A 14607-nucleotide genomic window follows, 5' to 3' on the forward strand; every position below is an offset into this window, starting at 1 on the left:
TCAGCCTTTCAAGCTGCTCCCAGAAACATTGGCTGTTTGGGACAAGGCCTTCAGCTGTAAGCTCAGCACCCAATTCCACCTGGGATGGCAGTCAGGACTTGTGGGTGTTGCCTGAAGCCTTAAAAAAAAGAGAGATGTTGCATCAAGATGCAGGAGGGTCCAGCCCCTGAGGGCTGGAAGGGGCTGGACCTCTGGGGAGGCGGGGAGAGACTGCCTGAAGTCTGGCTTTCAGTCCTGGAGCAGAGTCAGGTGTCTGTCCCAGGGTACGGTCCTGACGAAGGCAGACTGGTTGAGTTTAAGGCATTTGGCCCTGAGGGAAAGTACTTCTCTTCTGTTGGAACACTGAGCCAGCCCTGCACGCCAGCTGCTGCTTTGGCCTTTGCTAGGTGCAGCCTTCCCCACCAGGGCCCAGGAGCCTGGCTGTTTGTACTGGGTCTTTGGGTGCTAGTTCAGTTGGTCATACCCTGGCTTCTTTCTGTACAAACAGAAGTGCTGGACGAAGAAGACAATATCGAAGAAGATGGAGAAGATGCCAAGTCCAAACTTGGTTGGGTCTCCGAAGATCAATGTCCACTGGTCTGTTAATAGGCAGAGGGCACAAAATCTAGTTTTAGGCTGGTGGCTCCTGAGGCTGGAACACGTGGGGCTGTGGGGGTGAGGTGGGAGTCCCCATCTGCTCAGGAAATGGCAAACCCTTTAGCTGCAGAGGCCTCTGGGTGAGTCTGTCCTGGGATGCTGGGATAGGCCTGGATTCCCAGGCTCAGGGCTGGGTAGTGGTAGTGGTGTAGCCCTGGTTGAGTGGGGAGAGAGAGTCCTGGAAGCCCAGGCTCACCCTGTGCCTACACCCAGGGGTGAAGGCAGCCTTCTGGCTGACTCACCGTTGTTGTAGGACTGGAGGAACATCTGAAGGAGGCTGAAGCTGCCCCCTGTGAAGTCCAGGAGCACATTGCCAATGCTCCAGCCCTCGGTGCTTTTGTAGCAAAAGTTCATGTAGGCCTGGGTCACACAGACAGACAGATGGGGGGCGGTGAGGGGGCAGGGTGGTGGCCTCAGGCGCCTTGTGACCGCCACTCCAAACAAGGCCAGCTCTGATTCCTCCCACAGATGTGGCCCAAGCCTCGGCTCCAAGGAACATGATGACCTTTGGGCTCTTGACAAGCCTCAGCCGAGGGGAACAGTCTGGGTGGCTGTCATAGCCAAGTCCCTCCCCACGCTCCTGCACCTCCTAACGCAGTGGAGGGCAGGGCAGATGCCACTTGCCCAGCTCCACCATCCCTCCCAGAGACGCCGATTCTTCTTCTCACGTCCAGTGGGGCTGCCCCTAGACTTAAGAACAATGATTCCTGGCGTGGAATCATTGGAGCGGTGTTACCTTGGGTAAGTTACTGGGTTTGCCTTGTGTTAGCTTCTCCACCTGCTGAGTGGAGCAAACTCACTTCAGCTTTGGCCGGTCTCCTGGCCTACACTAGGTCCAGTGGGGTCTGCTTGGACATTCCCCACTTCCTGCTGCCTTGCCCCATGGTCTTCTTCCAAATCCACAGAGCCCTCCTGACTGGGACCCCTTCCCTTCCTACTGCCCAGGCGGCAGGTCTCACCTCTTTGGTGGTGGTCTTTCAGTCAGGGCCAGTCCTTTGCCATTTCCCACTCTTTCCCATATTTGCTGCCTCTGCAGTTCTGGATGATCCTAAATGCCCCACTAGGCCTTCTGCCTCCCAGGTTCTCAACCCCGTCTTCCTACACAAAAGAACCAAGGCCCACTTTTCCAGAGAAGCCCTTGTAAGTCTCCTGGGACCCAGCCTAGCTTCCCTCAGGCCTCCGGAGCAGGCCCCCGCCCCCCTCTTCAGGGGCAAGTCCTGCTTCCAGCCTCCACCCTGCCTCAAGGCTCCCACTGCTGGGGAAGCTGAAAAGGGCCCCTCTACCGGTGATGAGTTAAATGAGGCCCTAGATTCGAGGGTGGAAGTATGTATTTGTAGCCACTCACACCAGCCCCTGGCCACAGCCATTGTGCCCATGGTAGAAAACATGTTTGACTCATAGAGTCCTCATTTCTGGATAGGACTGAAAGAACTCCTGGGAGGGTGCCGGGAACCTCGCAGGAGAACATCCTCACACAAGAAGTGGCCGCAGGGTGAACTCCCTCTTCCTGCGTGATCTTTCCTGATACTCCTGCTGGGTCCTCAAGGATGCACTGCTTTGGTAATGGAGGAGCCATGGTAGGAGCTGAACCAAAGCCACTAGGAAAGGTTGGGAGGGAGGGGGGCAGAGAAAGGCATCAGTCTGCCCAATCCCTGACTTGGAGGAGGAGCCATGGTACCGCCTGCTTTCTGCCAGTGTGATCTCACTGGCTCTCCACCTGGCCTTCTTGCCCTGGCAGGAGTGCTTGGGCTCAGTCCCTCTCACCTCGCACTCTAACAACCATATGAAAACATAGGAAGGCCCTGGAGTACCTGTGGGAAATACTTGACCAACGTGACGGCGAGCTTGATGTAGGAGAAGCAGAAGAGAAACTGCAGCCATGTGGTTGCCCCGACTGCAGCCATGATCATGGTGATGAGGGCGAAGAGCCAGGAGAGCACCAGGAAACCAATGGCGGGCAACGTCACGCGCTGGCTGCCTCTCTGAGGGTGAGACGGGGGCGGGGTTGTAGACGCACAGCACAGAGGCTGTTGCAGGGCTCATGGAGGGAGGGCTGGAGGTGGGAAGGGAAGCCTATGCTGGGGCTGTGTCCAAGGAAAGGTGGGTGGGACAGAGTCCAGAGGCCCTTGGGCTTTACTACATTCTAGAACAAGTAGACACCTGAGCTGGGATGAAGTGCCAGGTATGGGATCCTATCCTCACAACTACCCCCATGTTTTTTTTTTGTTTTTTTTTTTTACTGGCAATTGAACCCAGAAGCATTCTACCTTCAAGCTATACCCCTAGTCCTTTTAAAAACTTTTTGTTTTGAAACCAGGTCTTGCTAGGTGGCTGACAGTCTCACTAAGTTGCTGAGTCTGGTCTTGAACCTGCATCTCTTCTGTCTCAGCTTCCTAAGAACTGGGATTACAAGTGTATTCCAGCACGACTGATTTCACCACCACTCAAAAGTCACCCTCACCTTTTCTTTCTATTTTCTTTTTAATTCTTTGAAACAGGAGTTTCACTGAGTTGCAGAGGGCCTCACTAAGTAGCTGAGGCTGTCCGCGAACCGCAATCCTCTGGTCTCAGCCTCCCGAATGCTGAGATTACAAGCGTGCGCCACCACGCCCGGCTCCCACCTTTTCATTATCAGGGTCTTCAGTTTCTCTTGGATTCTCCAGCTCCCATCTGATTTTTGTTTCTACTCTGCAAGGCTGAGTACCTCTCAGAGGTTGATAGAGTAAGAGGTGAGAGGTACTTTGAAGGAGTAGGGTGCTGGGGATAGAAACTCTAACACTGATGGCTTGGCCTAGACTTGTCCTATAACCTGGAAGCATCTGGAAGAACTTGGAATCTGACCCCACCCCTGCTGTTCTCTACACATGGGGCCTCTTTTACCTGAATCTCACAGCACAAGGTAAAAAAACTGAGAAGGAGCCAGGCGTGGTGGCACGCTTGTAATCCCAGTACTTGAGAGGCAGAGACAGGAAGGATCACAGGTTTGAGGACAGCCTCAGCAAATTAGTGAGATTCTCATCAACCTATCAAGACACCATTTAAAAATAAAATAGGGCTGGGGATGTAGCTTGGAGGGAGAATGCCCCTGGGTTCAATCTCCAGTACTGCAAAAACAAAACAAAAAACCCCCAAACTGAGAAGGTAGGCAAAGGTGGGGGGTCATACAGCCCTGCTGGTTTTGCACAGTGCAGGGTGGAAACTGTCTAAGAGCGGAGGCACAGCACAGGGAGGTGAAGGCAGAAGCTCAGGGTTAGAGTGCCTTCACTGCCGAGGCCTGCTGACCCCAATGGCCCTCCAACAAGAAGTGTCCCCACTGGCAGGGAGCCTTGGCCACACCCATTCTCCCGGTTCCAGTTCCTCTCAAATGCCCCTCGGCCTCCATGACTGAGGGGAATGACACCCCTACTGTCCCCTTTAGTAACACAGGAACTCCTCACCCGTGGACCATTTCTCCGGTACCCCCACCCTTTTCAGGCTGGCTCTGAGTCTCGGCTCTGCCTCCTCTGCTCCCCACTCTGCATGGCTCTCAGCCTGCTGCCTCATCACCACCTCTAGGTCTCTCAACCCAATCTTTAGTGCACTGAGTGCCTGGACTCACGGAGTGTTGTGTGTGCTCAGCCAGGGCCCAGCCCAGCACTCAGGTGCCAAAAGGATGACTATGTCCCCAGTCTGAAGGCTTTGCATCTTCTCTGGGATGGCAGGTTGGAGTGGCACGGGCACATGGGGGCCAGGTGGGATTGGCTTGGGCAGCCCCTATGGGCCACCACTGGGCCTGGTCTCTCACCTCGTACAGGCAGCATTGCAGGATGACAACCAGGGTCAGGGCGACTGCGTGCAGGCTGAAGAAGACATCATTATTGTCCACAGGGTTCACGCCATTGGGATATTTGTGGAGAAACTGCTCCTGTGGAGGGTGGGGAGAAGCTGGGAGGTGAGGGGCAGCCTGGCCACTGAGCGGCTGGGCAGGCTGCAGGAGCACGGTGCTATACCTGGATGTATGGCACCCACAGGAGACCGATGTTGAACACACTGTAGGCCACAAAGCCTGTCAGGTTCAGGGCCACAAAGTCGAAGCTGAGACCAACGACACTGCCAGGGACAGAGAGATGAAGGGGCAGGGTGAGGCCTAGGGCCACTGCAATAGGAGGCGACACAGCTCCTCGCAAGCAGGGGAGGCGGGCTCAGTCCTGCTGCACTGCCCTGAGTCCGTCTCCATGTCATGATCAGTCCACTCAATCCCCGCTCCCCTGGAGGTGGGTCCCTCACTCATTCTGGGATTTTTCCTGCACCTCTAGCCCTGGCTTCCAGGGGGAGGTCTGGAGGCCTTATACAGAGGCAGCCTCTCCCTCCCTGGCTCTCTGCTAAGAGGTCTGCCTGGCCGAGGGACTACAGCAGAGCTGGCTGCATCAGGATGAGACCCCAAGGCCCACCTTCACAGTGTACGTGTGTGTGGGGGTACTGGGAATTGAATTCCAGGGTATTCTAAGCTACACCCCAGCCCTATTTTATTTTTAGTTTGAAACAGGATCTCACTAGGTTGATGAGAGTTGCTATTTGCTGAGACTATCCTCAAACCTGTGATCCTCCTTTCCCAGCCTCCTAGGTACTGGGATTACAGGCGTGTGCCACCACGCCCAGCTTCACACCATCTTTGAAATCATGGTGGGAGTGCTCATCCTGGGGCTGAAGGATGCATGGCTTGATACCTGTCTCCCAGGACTCAGGAGACTTGGTGGGGGGCTGCCCACTTCCCAGTCATTCTTCACTTAGCTGACAAGCCCATTTTGTTGCTTCTGCAGAGAAGCAACTAAACTCAGTAAAGGACCAAGTGCCCAGCCCTGGGAGAGTTTCTCCTCATCAGGGCAACTTTCTCCAAAGGGCAGCAGAGAGGAGCAAAGGGGCTGTGTGAAGCTCAGCCTGGAGCCTTGTGGAGCAGTGCCCTTCTCAATCCCCATGCAGGCCTGCAGGCACAGCTCAGTGGGTTACCTTTTCCGCCTCCAGTTCTTGATCACCTGAGGGTAGAAGGAGATGGACCAAGCCACAAAGTAGATCCAGCCAATCACCTGGTTTATGATGCTAATGATACTGCTGCGGGTCACCAGGAAGTGTATCCTTGGGCTAGAAGGGATTTGGGGAGAGGCTTTTGAGCTGAGGCTGTGCTTCTGAGGAAAGCCGATGTCTCCCAAGCTCAGCAGGGCCTCTCGTCCCATCATCAAAGGCACACTTGGGTGGGGGTGGAGGCCAGCTTACCTGGTCTGGTTGGAATGATTTCCATGTAGATAAACAGTCACTTGTCCAACATTTCGAGATGTCACTTGAAAAGAAGAATCTGTCACTCCGGGAGGCACGACCACCTGTCAGGAAGGCTGGAGTTGATCTGAGGCCATGTACAGTTACTGAGGGCCCTGCCAAGTGTGATGTAGGGAATGGGGTAATGAAGACACATCACACGTGGCCCCTGCCTTTGAAGAGCTTGTTAACTAAAGGCAGAAATGTTGAGCCAGTCAACCAACTCGAACCCCTTCATTTCTGTGTCAGACTCTTGGGCAGAACTGTGGCCTGCTCCTCAGGCTTCTCCTAATCTCTGAGGGAAGGAGGGGTGGCTTTCTTCCTCTACTAGCCATGAAATCTTGGATGGGTTATTTAAGCTCTGACGTCAGCCTCCTGATCTGTAAATAGGGATAACACCAGTGATGCTATGAATGACAGGATGTTGGTCCAGAGCCCAGCATATAGCCAGCTGTGAGTGCTTCCTAGCACAGCTATACTATGATGACGGTATCACTTCTTTCATCATTATTAGGCTTCTCAATATCCATGAAAAGATGTGTGTCCCATGCCCCTGCCTACCTTCCAAGTGACAAAGTAGAGGTGCACACCCTCGACGCTTGGCAAGGAGAACATTTGCACCCACATTGCTGCCCAATATTTATCAAAAGTTTCTGCCCCAGGAGACTGGACTTGGAGGCTTACCTGCAGTATGTGCTCTCAATCATGTCTACTGGTACTCTTAAAGCCCATATCAGGAGGGAGCAGGCTGATGGCATCGTTACTGAACGAAACTGCTCTCCTGTCCTTAACCCATTTGCTCCCTGGGTAATACTCTGGGTTCCACCCTCAAGCTACACTGCAGGGCCCATGAGGATGAGCTCAAGAGTGCAGTGACACCTCTTCTTCTTCCTTCCTCCTCTTTCTTTTTTTGTGGTACTGGGGATTGAACACAGGGGAGTCCTACCACTGAGACATACCTGCAGCCCTTTTTATTTTTAATTTGAAACAGGGTCTCCCTAAGTTGCTGAGGCTGGACTTGAACCTGCAACTTTCCTGTCTCAGCCTCTCAAGTACTGGGATTATAAGCACACACCACTGCACCTTGAGGCACCTGCCTTCTTGGTCTTAGCACCAGACACCGGGGGGGGGGGAGGCTTTGGCAGAACAACAGAGATGGTGTGGGTGGCTGTTGCCAAGCCTGGAGCCTGACCTGCCCGTCCTGCAGGACATACTGTCATGCCATGTGCCCCTCTTGGCTCTTTTATTTTCCTATCATTTTACTTTTCTTCTTTTTAACTGAGTTTCCTTGCAAGGTTGTTTTGTTATTTGTAAGTGGCCATTGAACCCTCTGGAATTAGGCAGGAAAAATGGTCAATTGGAAATTAACCAAAACAAGGCAAAATGAAATGATTAAGGACCACTGCCTTAGGAAGCCATCTTAAGAACTTATCATTCTCAAAACCACCTTTGCCTCTGGCTTCTTACCATTATCTTCTTAAACAGCATAAAATGCTCATCCTCAAATACACCAACAAAGCCCAAGCCCTAGATTTTTAGAATGATGGAGCAGGGGCAGCCTAGGTGACCTATTTCCACACACTGTTAAAGGTATTTTGTTACCCAGCATTTCTCTCAGTTAAGATGTGTTACTTACTTCATCGGGGAGCGCAAGGATAGAAATATTTTTTGAACGAAATGTGATTTCAAAAGTGATCACCAAGGCTGCATTTAATGGATGCCTGTGGAGGACAAGAGTCTCATTACTGCTGAGGAGTGGGACATAATGAAATCTCAAACAACCCTTTGGATTTTACACCAGGAAATTTCTTAAGTTATCAGGAGTAGGAAATACTACGTGCTCAACCCTGAGGGATACAGGTGGAATCCCTGTCCCTTAGGCATTTTCTATCTTTATTAAGAGATAAGATGTCCCCTCAGGGTAGGGTGAACATGTGGGAGGGTAGGTATCTGGTAGGAAAGGCTCCCTCAGAGGGCCAGATCTGAGCAGTGTTTGGTGCGGAGGTTAGAATTTGACTGAAGGAAGCGAGGGCCTTCTGTAGCAGTCCATGGGGTCTCAAATCTGGGTTTAGAGACTTCAAGTTAATTTAGAGGACAGCAGGAAGCCACTCCAGGATTCTGGAGAGGGGAGGTCTGAGTGTCAGAGGGCCGAGGAAGGTAAGGGGATGACTTGGTAGAAAGTGTGGATGTGCAGAGATTGTGGGAGCTGAGAATGGAATGACAGGCCTGCACGGGGCCTGGGAGCCAACACTTTGGTTTGAGATCACATGTCCTAGGAGAGGTGAGGAGTAAAGAGAAAAGCCTGGGGTTCCAAGCTAGGTGGGTTGGCTCAGAAACTTCAGAGGTTGAGGTAGGAGAATAGCAAGTTTGAGGCCTCGGAAACTTAGTGAGACCTTGTCTCAAAATGAAAGAAAAAAATAAATAAAAATAAAAAAGGACAGGAGGATCGCGCAGGTTTGAAGCCAGCCTTAGCTGCCTTAAGAGACCCTGTTTCCAAATAAAATCTATAAAATAGGTCTGGGAGTGTAGCCTGGAAGTAGAAGGCCCCTGTTTCCAAATAAAATCTATAAAATAGGTCTGGGAGTGTAGCCTGGAAGTAGAAGGCCCCTGGGTTACATTACATCCCCAGTACCACAAAAAAAAAAAAAAAAAAAAAAAAAAGGACTGGAGACATAGCTCAGTGTAGAGGTAGAGGGTTCCCGAGCTTCCTCTCACTGCATCCTCAAGCTGGTGAGCTCAAGCAGCGCACAGCAGTCTAGGGCACAAAGGCAGAGGCAGGCTTTCTGGCACAGTTTGGACTGGTTGAGATCCCTAAGCCTAAACCTGTAGGTACTGGCAAGGAAGAGTCTGGGGCAAAGGCTTTAGAAGTGACCTCAAGCAGTGCTCATCAGTAGCTCAGCTCCCTGCTCCCCACCTCCTTTTATCCTACTAGGAATTGAACACAGGGAGTGTTACCACTGAACTATGTCCCCAGCCCTTTTTATTTCTAATTTGGAGACAAAATTTTGCTAAGTTGCCTAGACTGGCCTTGAACTTGTGATCCTCCTGCCCCAGTCTCCCACTCACTAGGATTACAGGTGTGTACCCATTGCATCTGGCTCCTTGGCCCTGGACCTTCAGGGTTGTCCTCAAATAATCTTGGAACAGGTCTTGCAGCCTGGCATCAACTGCTTTTCACTCTGCACTGGGGAAAAGGCTGGTGTCTCTGGGGAGAAGCACCCCTTCCTCTTCCTCCCAGTGGGACCAGGGTTCAGTGTAAGGGTCCCACTGGGGGACCTTGTCCTGCAGCCCAGGGTTAGTGTCACTGTTCTTTCTATGGCTTGTCCTCAGCTGAGAGGCAAGAGCGACACACCTACAATATGACCAGCCTGAGCCAAGAGTCAGCCCTGACCCTGCGGTAGGGCCAACCCAAGCGGAGCTGAGGACAGAACTGGGCCTGAGGCCTCAGAACTTACCTGAGGGCGACGCTGACATTGGTCGAGCTGCCATTTTCCAGTTTCACAACAGGAGGAACAGTGAGGCTGACAGTCGGCTCTGGAAGGACCCAAGCCAAAGAATGAGTCATGAGGTCAGAGTGCTCAGACCCCTGAAGAGAAATAGGTCCTTGACATCTGAATTCACAAATTGATTCACTGACAATCCTACTTTCTAGAGGGAAGAGAGGAAGACGCTGGAGGCTCTGTAAGGGGACTGGACACACCCAGGTCTCAATATGCTCTTTCTCCATCTGTTTCCAGAGGCAGAGAGTGACACCAGCTGGAACAGGAAATGCTGGAGCTTTTCCCTCTCCCTCTGCTGCCAAGCTCTGAGGCCCCACACTTGAATTATCCAGAGTGTTGAGAACTGTGGAACACCAAAATAACCACAGAGGAAATCGAGCCTCCATCTGGGGTTGTAAACAGTGGCCTAGCACTAGCTGCTCCGATGGGCAACACAGAGATCCCTCTGTTCCTGGGGCCAAAATGGTCCTGAAGAATAACTAGTCCAGTACTCTCCCCACATCCTCAGAGCAGCACGGAGCCCAGCTAACATGCTTCTAAGGAGCTCTTTTAGGATCCAGTAATAATCCAGATTAATCCATACATGGGTTCCCTTCCTGAGGCTGACTATATGTTGGGAACTAGAGAATGGTGAAGGATGCACAGTTTCACTATCATGGATTTCTTTTTGGCATTAAGATATTAACTCAGGACAGACCTCTAAGATGAAAGAGGAAACAGGTTTAGGTTTTAGAAAACCACCTTGTGGAGGGGGGTGTAGCTCAGTAGGAGAATGTGTGACTAGCATGCATAAGGCCCTGGGTTCAGTCATGAGGAGGAGGATAGGACCACAACAATGACAGTGATCACCCTGGGAGGTCAAATACCCCTTAGCACCTTGGTCACAGGACACGACCAGATTAGCCTGTTTGAGCTCTTCCTGTACAAAAGCTCCATGCCCTACCCACCCCCACCTCCTGCCTCATAGCCTTCAGGGTTACGCACAGCCTAGGGATGATTACGAATCTAGAAAGGGACAGGGAAGGGCACCCACAGGGAGGAGCAGTGCTCAACTCAGAGGAAGATGGTCCTTGTAGGGGGAGAGGTTGCAGGCAAGGCCTGAGATCTAAAATAGATGCTTAAGTTGAAAACAACTTCAAAGTCACCTAACTCTACCTCCTTTGTTGACTCCCCCTCTCAGTACCTGATAGTTCCTCCTCCCCTGCCTGGACTCCTCTGAGGAGGTGCTCGGCCAGTCTGACACTTGTTCTTCTGGGCTCAGTGTATTACCCCGAGCCTCTCAGACCACATCCGGGATGGCTTCCCTTCCTGACCCTGTGTGTGTGAATGCAGGCAGAGGTGGTCTTGAGCCTGCAAGTCCCTGGACTTAGACCCCGCTGTTGTCTCTAGTCCCTCTTCCTGCCTGGCAGGGTCCCTCAGGGCAGGATGTCCTCCATCTGGCCCTTGAAGAAGCTGCTTGGATGTCCTTACCTGCAGCCTGGGGGCTGCGAGGAAGCTTTGGTAACTCTGCCCCCCTCTCTGTTTTCATTCTCACTGCTCTGATCTCAATCTGAGGGCTTGTTCTGGGCTCTACCAGGTGGAGTAGTGCAGGACTGACTGTCCCTGCCTGTTCAATTTTACCCAGAATGGAGGGCCACACCTGATAAGCAAGTCCTAGAACAAGCCACTGCTTGGGACAGGGACACTGAAAGCGATGCCAGCCAGCCACTCATAGCTCTGGGTACCTAGGGTTCTGCTATTTCAGTGGTCAGGGTGGGTAGGAGACCCACACAACCTTGGGTATTCCGGTTTTTACCTGTTAAAGGAGTAGTCTGTGAACTTTCAAAGAACCAGATCAGATGTATCTTTACCCCTCACTCAGCACCAAAGAAGACAGCAGAGCTCAGCAGCTGTGTCAGACTCTGAAGTCACACAGCTTCACTCCGGCTCCGACACTTCCTAGCCGTGTGACCACAGTAAGGTACTTAACCTCTCTGAGCCTCCACTCCCTCACCTAGAAAGTGGGGGAAAACAACAAGACCTATCTCACAGGGTCACTGTGAAGACAAGAGGTGGTAATGTTTGTACCATGCTTTCCACATGGCCAGTATGCAGGTTATTATTATTATTGCTGGTTACTATTGCTAACAAAACTGCACGACATTTTAGCTCAAGATAGGAGGCAGTCAGGAGGTTGGTAACATATCCCAGGAAAGCACATTTTCAACTTTTCTCTGGAATAGGAGCCTCTCATACACCATCTTAGAAGCACCAAAGGAGTCACAATAAAAGTGCACTTCAAGTCCCCCTGGTTTGTTTAGCTAATATGAACTGGCATGTCCCACCCCATGCAAATACCCTGATATGTTCTTAGCTTTCCTCTCCCTCCCTCCCTCTGGGGATTGAATTCCAGAAGTGTTCTTTCCTTTTGGCAGAGGTTTGGGAGCACCCAACCCTTTTCTATTTTGTATTTTGAGACAGGGTCTACGTTGCTGAGGCTGACCTTGAACTTATGATCCTCTTGTGTCAGCCTCCTAAGTACTGGAATTACAGGCCTAGGCCACCATGCCTGGCTTAATGTATACAGCAAAGAATAATATTGCTATTCCTACTATGGATATAAGGAAATAGAGTTCCGGGAGGGAAGGTGTCCTGCCCACAAAGCTCAGAAACAGTAGAGGCAGGAATCAAGCCTTAGGCCTGTCTAGTCCAAAGCCCAGGCTGCACTGCCTCAGATTCCACCCACAAAGCCAGAGACCAAACGCTCTGGAGGCCACTGCTCTCATCTCTGGTCCTGTGGTCACTCCCAAAGCACAGAAGAAGGCACGGCAGAATGAGTTAGAAATCTGCTGAGCGTGGTGGCGCAAGATTGTAATCCCAGTGCTTGGGAGGCCAAGACAGGAGGATTGTGGGGGTTCAAAGCCAGCCTCAGCAACTTAGTGAGACCCTGTTTCCAAATAAAATATAAAATAGGAACTGGGCATGGTGGTGCATGCTTGTAATCCCAGCATTCGGAACACACACACACACACACACACACACACACACACACACACACACACACACGTCTGGGAATGTAGCCCAGGGGTAGAAAGCCCCTGGGTTCTATCTCCAGTACCACAAAAGAAAAAAATATATAAATATAAAAAAGAAATGTAACTCTGTGTGCTTGGTTTAATCATGGCTTGCATTACTCTTTCCTAGTAACATTCAGGGAAGAAGGTGAAGCATATAATGAAGCAGAGATCCTATTTGGGTTCCAGTTTTTTGGGTTTTTTTTTGGGGGGGGGGTCTGGGGATAGAACCCAGGGACATTTGACCTCTGAGCTACACCTGCTGCCCTATTTTTTATTCTTTATTTTGAAACCGGGTCTCACTGAGTTGCAGAGGGCCTCACTAAGTAGCTGAGGCTGTCTGTGAACCATAAACCTCCAGTCTCAGCCTCCTGAATATTGGGATTACAAGTGTGCGCCACCATGCCCGGCTCTGGGTTCCAGTTTTGATACATTCTAGCTCTGTGAACTTGGGGCTCTGTCTGGGCCTCAGTTTCTCCTCTGTATTACTGGAGTCGTGGCAGCTGAATTTTCTGTTCTTTCCTATGGGAATTCCTTAGCCTTAGTAAAGGAGTTTTAATGTGCGTGCACGCACACACACACACACAGACACACACTTCAGCCATAGTTCCAGAACACGTGACCCCATAGGGCTGGAGTAAGGCTCTGGCATCCCTATTGAGAACACTGAGCCCCATGGTCAGCAAGACCTGTCCTTTCTCAAAAACTGCTTATATACAAGGGGTGACTATAAAGTTGTATGACTGATTGTAACAAACCTGGAAGAGCAGATCAGATGACTATTGTTTCAAGAGGCCAGATGACCTCAAGGGTGTAACCGCTGTGCAAGGCTCTGGAGACAGGTGCAGAATTTGTATTGTTTGTACCAGTTGTTTGAGGTCTTTAATTGAGAATTTTAAGATTTATTTGCTTTTTAAGAATAGCCAAGTTAAAGTTAGTGATCGAAATAATGGGCTTGAGTGCTAAACAAAGCTCTTCACAGAAGGGATTTCAGTGATTTTTTTTTTTTTTTTAATGATACTGGGGATTGAACCCAGGGGTATTTTACCTCTGAGCTACACCCTCAGCCTTATTTTTTGTTCTTTATTTAGAAAAAAGGTCTCACTAAGTTACAGAGGGCCTAAGTTTCTGAGGCTGGCCCTAAACCTGGGATCCTCCTGTCTCAGCCTCCCAGACTTAGGTCTGTTCTACCTCTCCAGTGGCCATTTGCCTCAGGCATGTGGCCTGAACAATACTAAACTTTTGGTGAGAGGTCAGGTTCCTCACTCTACAGCCACCATCCCCCTCACCCTTTTGATGTACTGGGGATTGAACCCAGGGCCTTCTAACTTAGAGGTACATCCCCAGCCTTGTTTTCATTTTGAGACAGGGTCTTACTAGGTTGATGAAGTCTGACAATTTGTTGAAGCTGTCCTTGAACCTGCATTTCCCCTGTCTCAGCTTCCCAAGTACCAGGATTACAAGTATGTGCCAACACACCGGGCTTCTATTTCCCTTTTTGAGTTGATGACCCATTTTTAAACTTACCACATATCTCTACAAGCTTCAGGGGGAAAAGGATAAAAATAGTCAGCCAATTCCTTGTCATAGTCCTTGATTTCTCAGAACTAGAAAGAAAAACAACAAGAGGAGTTCATATTAAGGGTGATTCTACTCAGCTCCAGGTAGACAATGTGCCACACCCATCCCCATGGCATGGGACAGCTCATAAAGGATTTTTGCTTCACACCTCTGACCTTACAACCTCAGAGACAGGAACCCCAGGGACAACTTATCTTTCTTTTATATATGGGAAATGGGTTCACAGCAACTAATCTGATTGTGTAAGGTCCTGAGGAAGTGAAACAGACTTTAATTTTTCCCTCTTCAACTGCTTTTTGCAACCCAGTTAACAGAAAGAATACGGTTTTATTGGCTATTGGGTGTCTTCTTTCCCCAAACTGGCTCATTCTACAGAAGTGGAATATGAACCGAGAATCTAGAACATCTGGTCATCAAAAGTCCCCCAATAGCAGGGCATGATGGCCATGCTTGTAATCCCAGTACTTGGGAGGCTGAGATGGGAGGATTATGAGTTCATGGTCAGCCTTAGCAATTTGTGAGGCCCTCGGCAACTTAGCGAGACCCTG

The 14607-nt window shown here is 50.7% G+C and overlaps 1 protein-coding gene across 1 annotated transcript; it reads right to left on the reverse strand.

Moving 5' to 3' along the window:
* On the reverse strand, positions 1-14081 carry CTNS (cystinosin, lysosomal cystine transporter; the record flags this gene model as incomplete). Its single annotated transcript, XM_080712802.1, has 11 exons — positions 14006-14081; positions 9381-9459; positions 7562-7646; positions 5887-5990; positions 5623-5754; positions 4626-4725; positions 4421-4540; positions 2448-2618; positions 879-996; positions 464-578; positions 1-118 (listed from the first exon to the last, which is right to left on the reverse strand). Exons 1-11 carry the CDS (start codon positions 14064-14066, stop codon positions 1-3), a joined length of 1203 nt encoding a protein of 400 aa, XP_080568928.1. The 5' UTR covers positions 14067-14081.
* Positions 14082-14607: the final 526 nt, after the last annotated feature.

The sequence above is a fragment of the Muscardinus avellanarius genome (genome assembly GCF_963383645.1).
Source record: "Muscardinus avellanarius genome assembly, chromosome: 16".
NCBI classification, from domain to species: Eukaryota; Metazoa; Chordata; class Mammalia; order Rodentia; family Gliridae; genus Muscardinus; species Muscardinus avellanarius.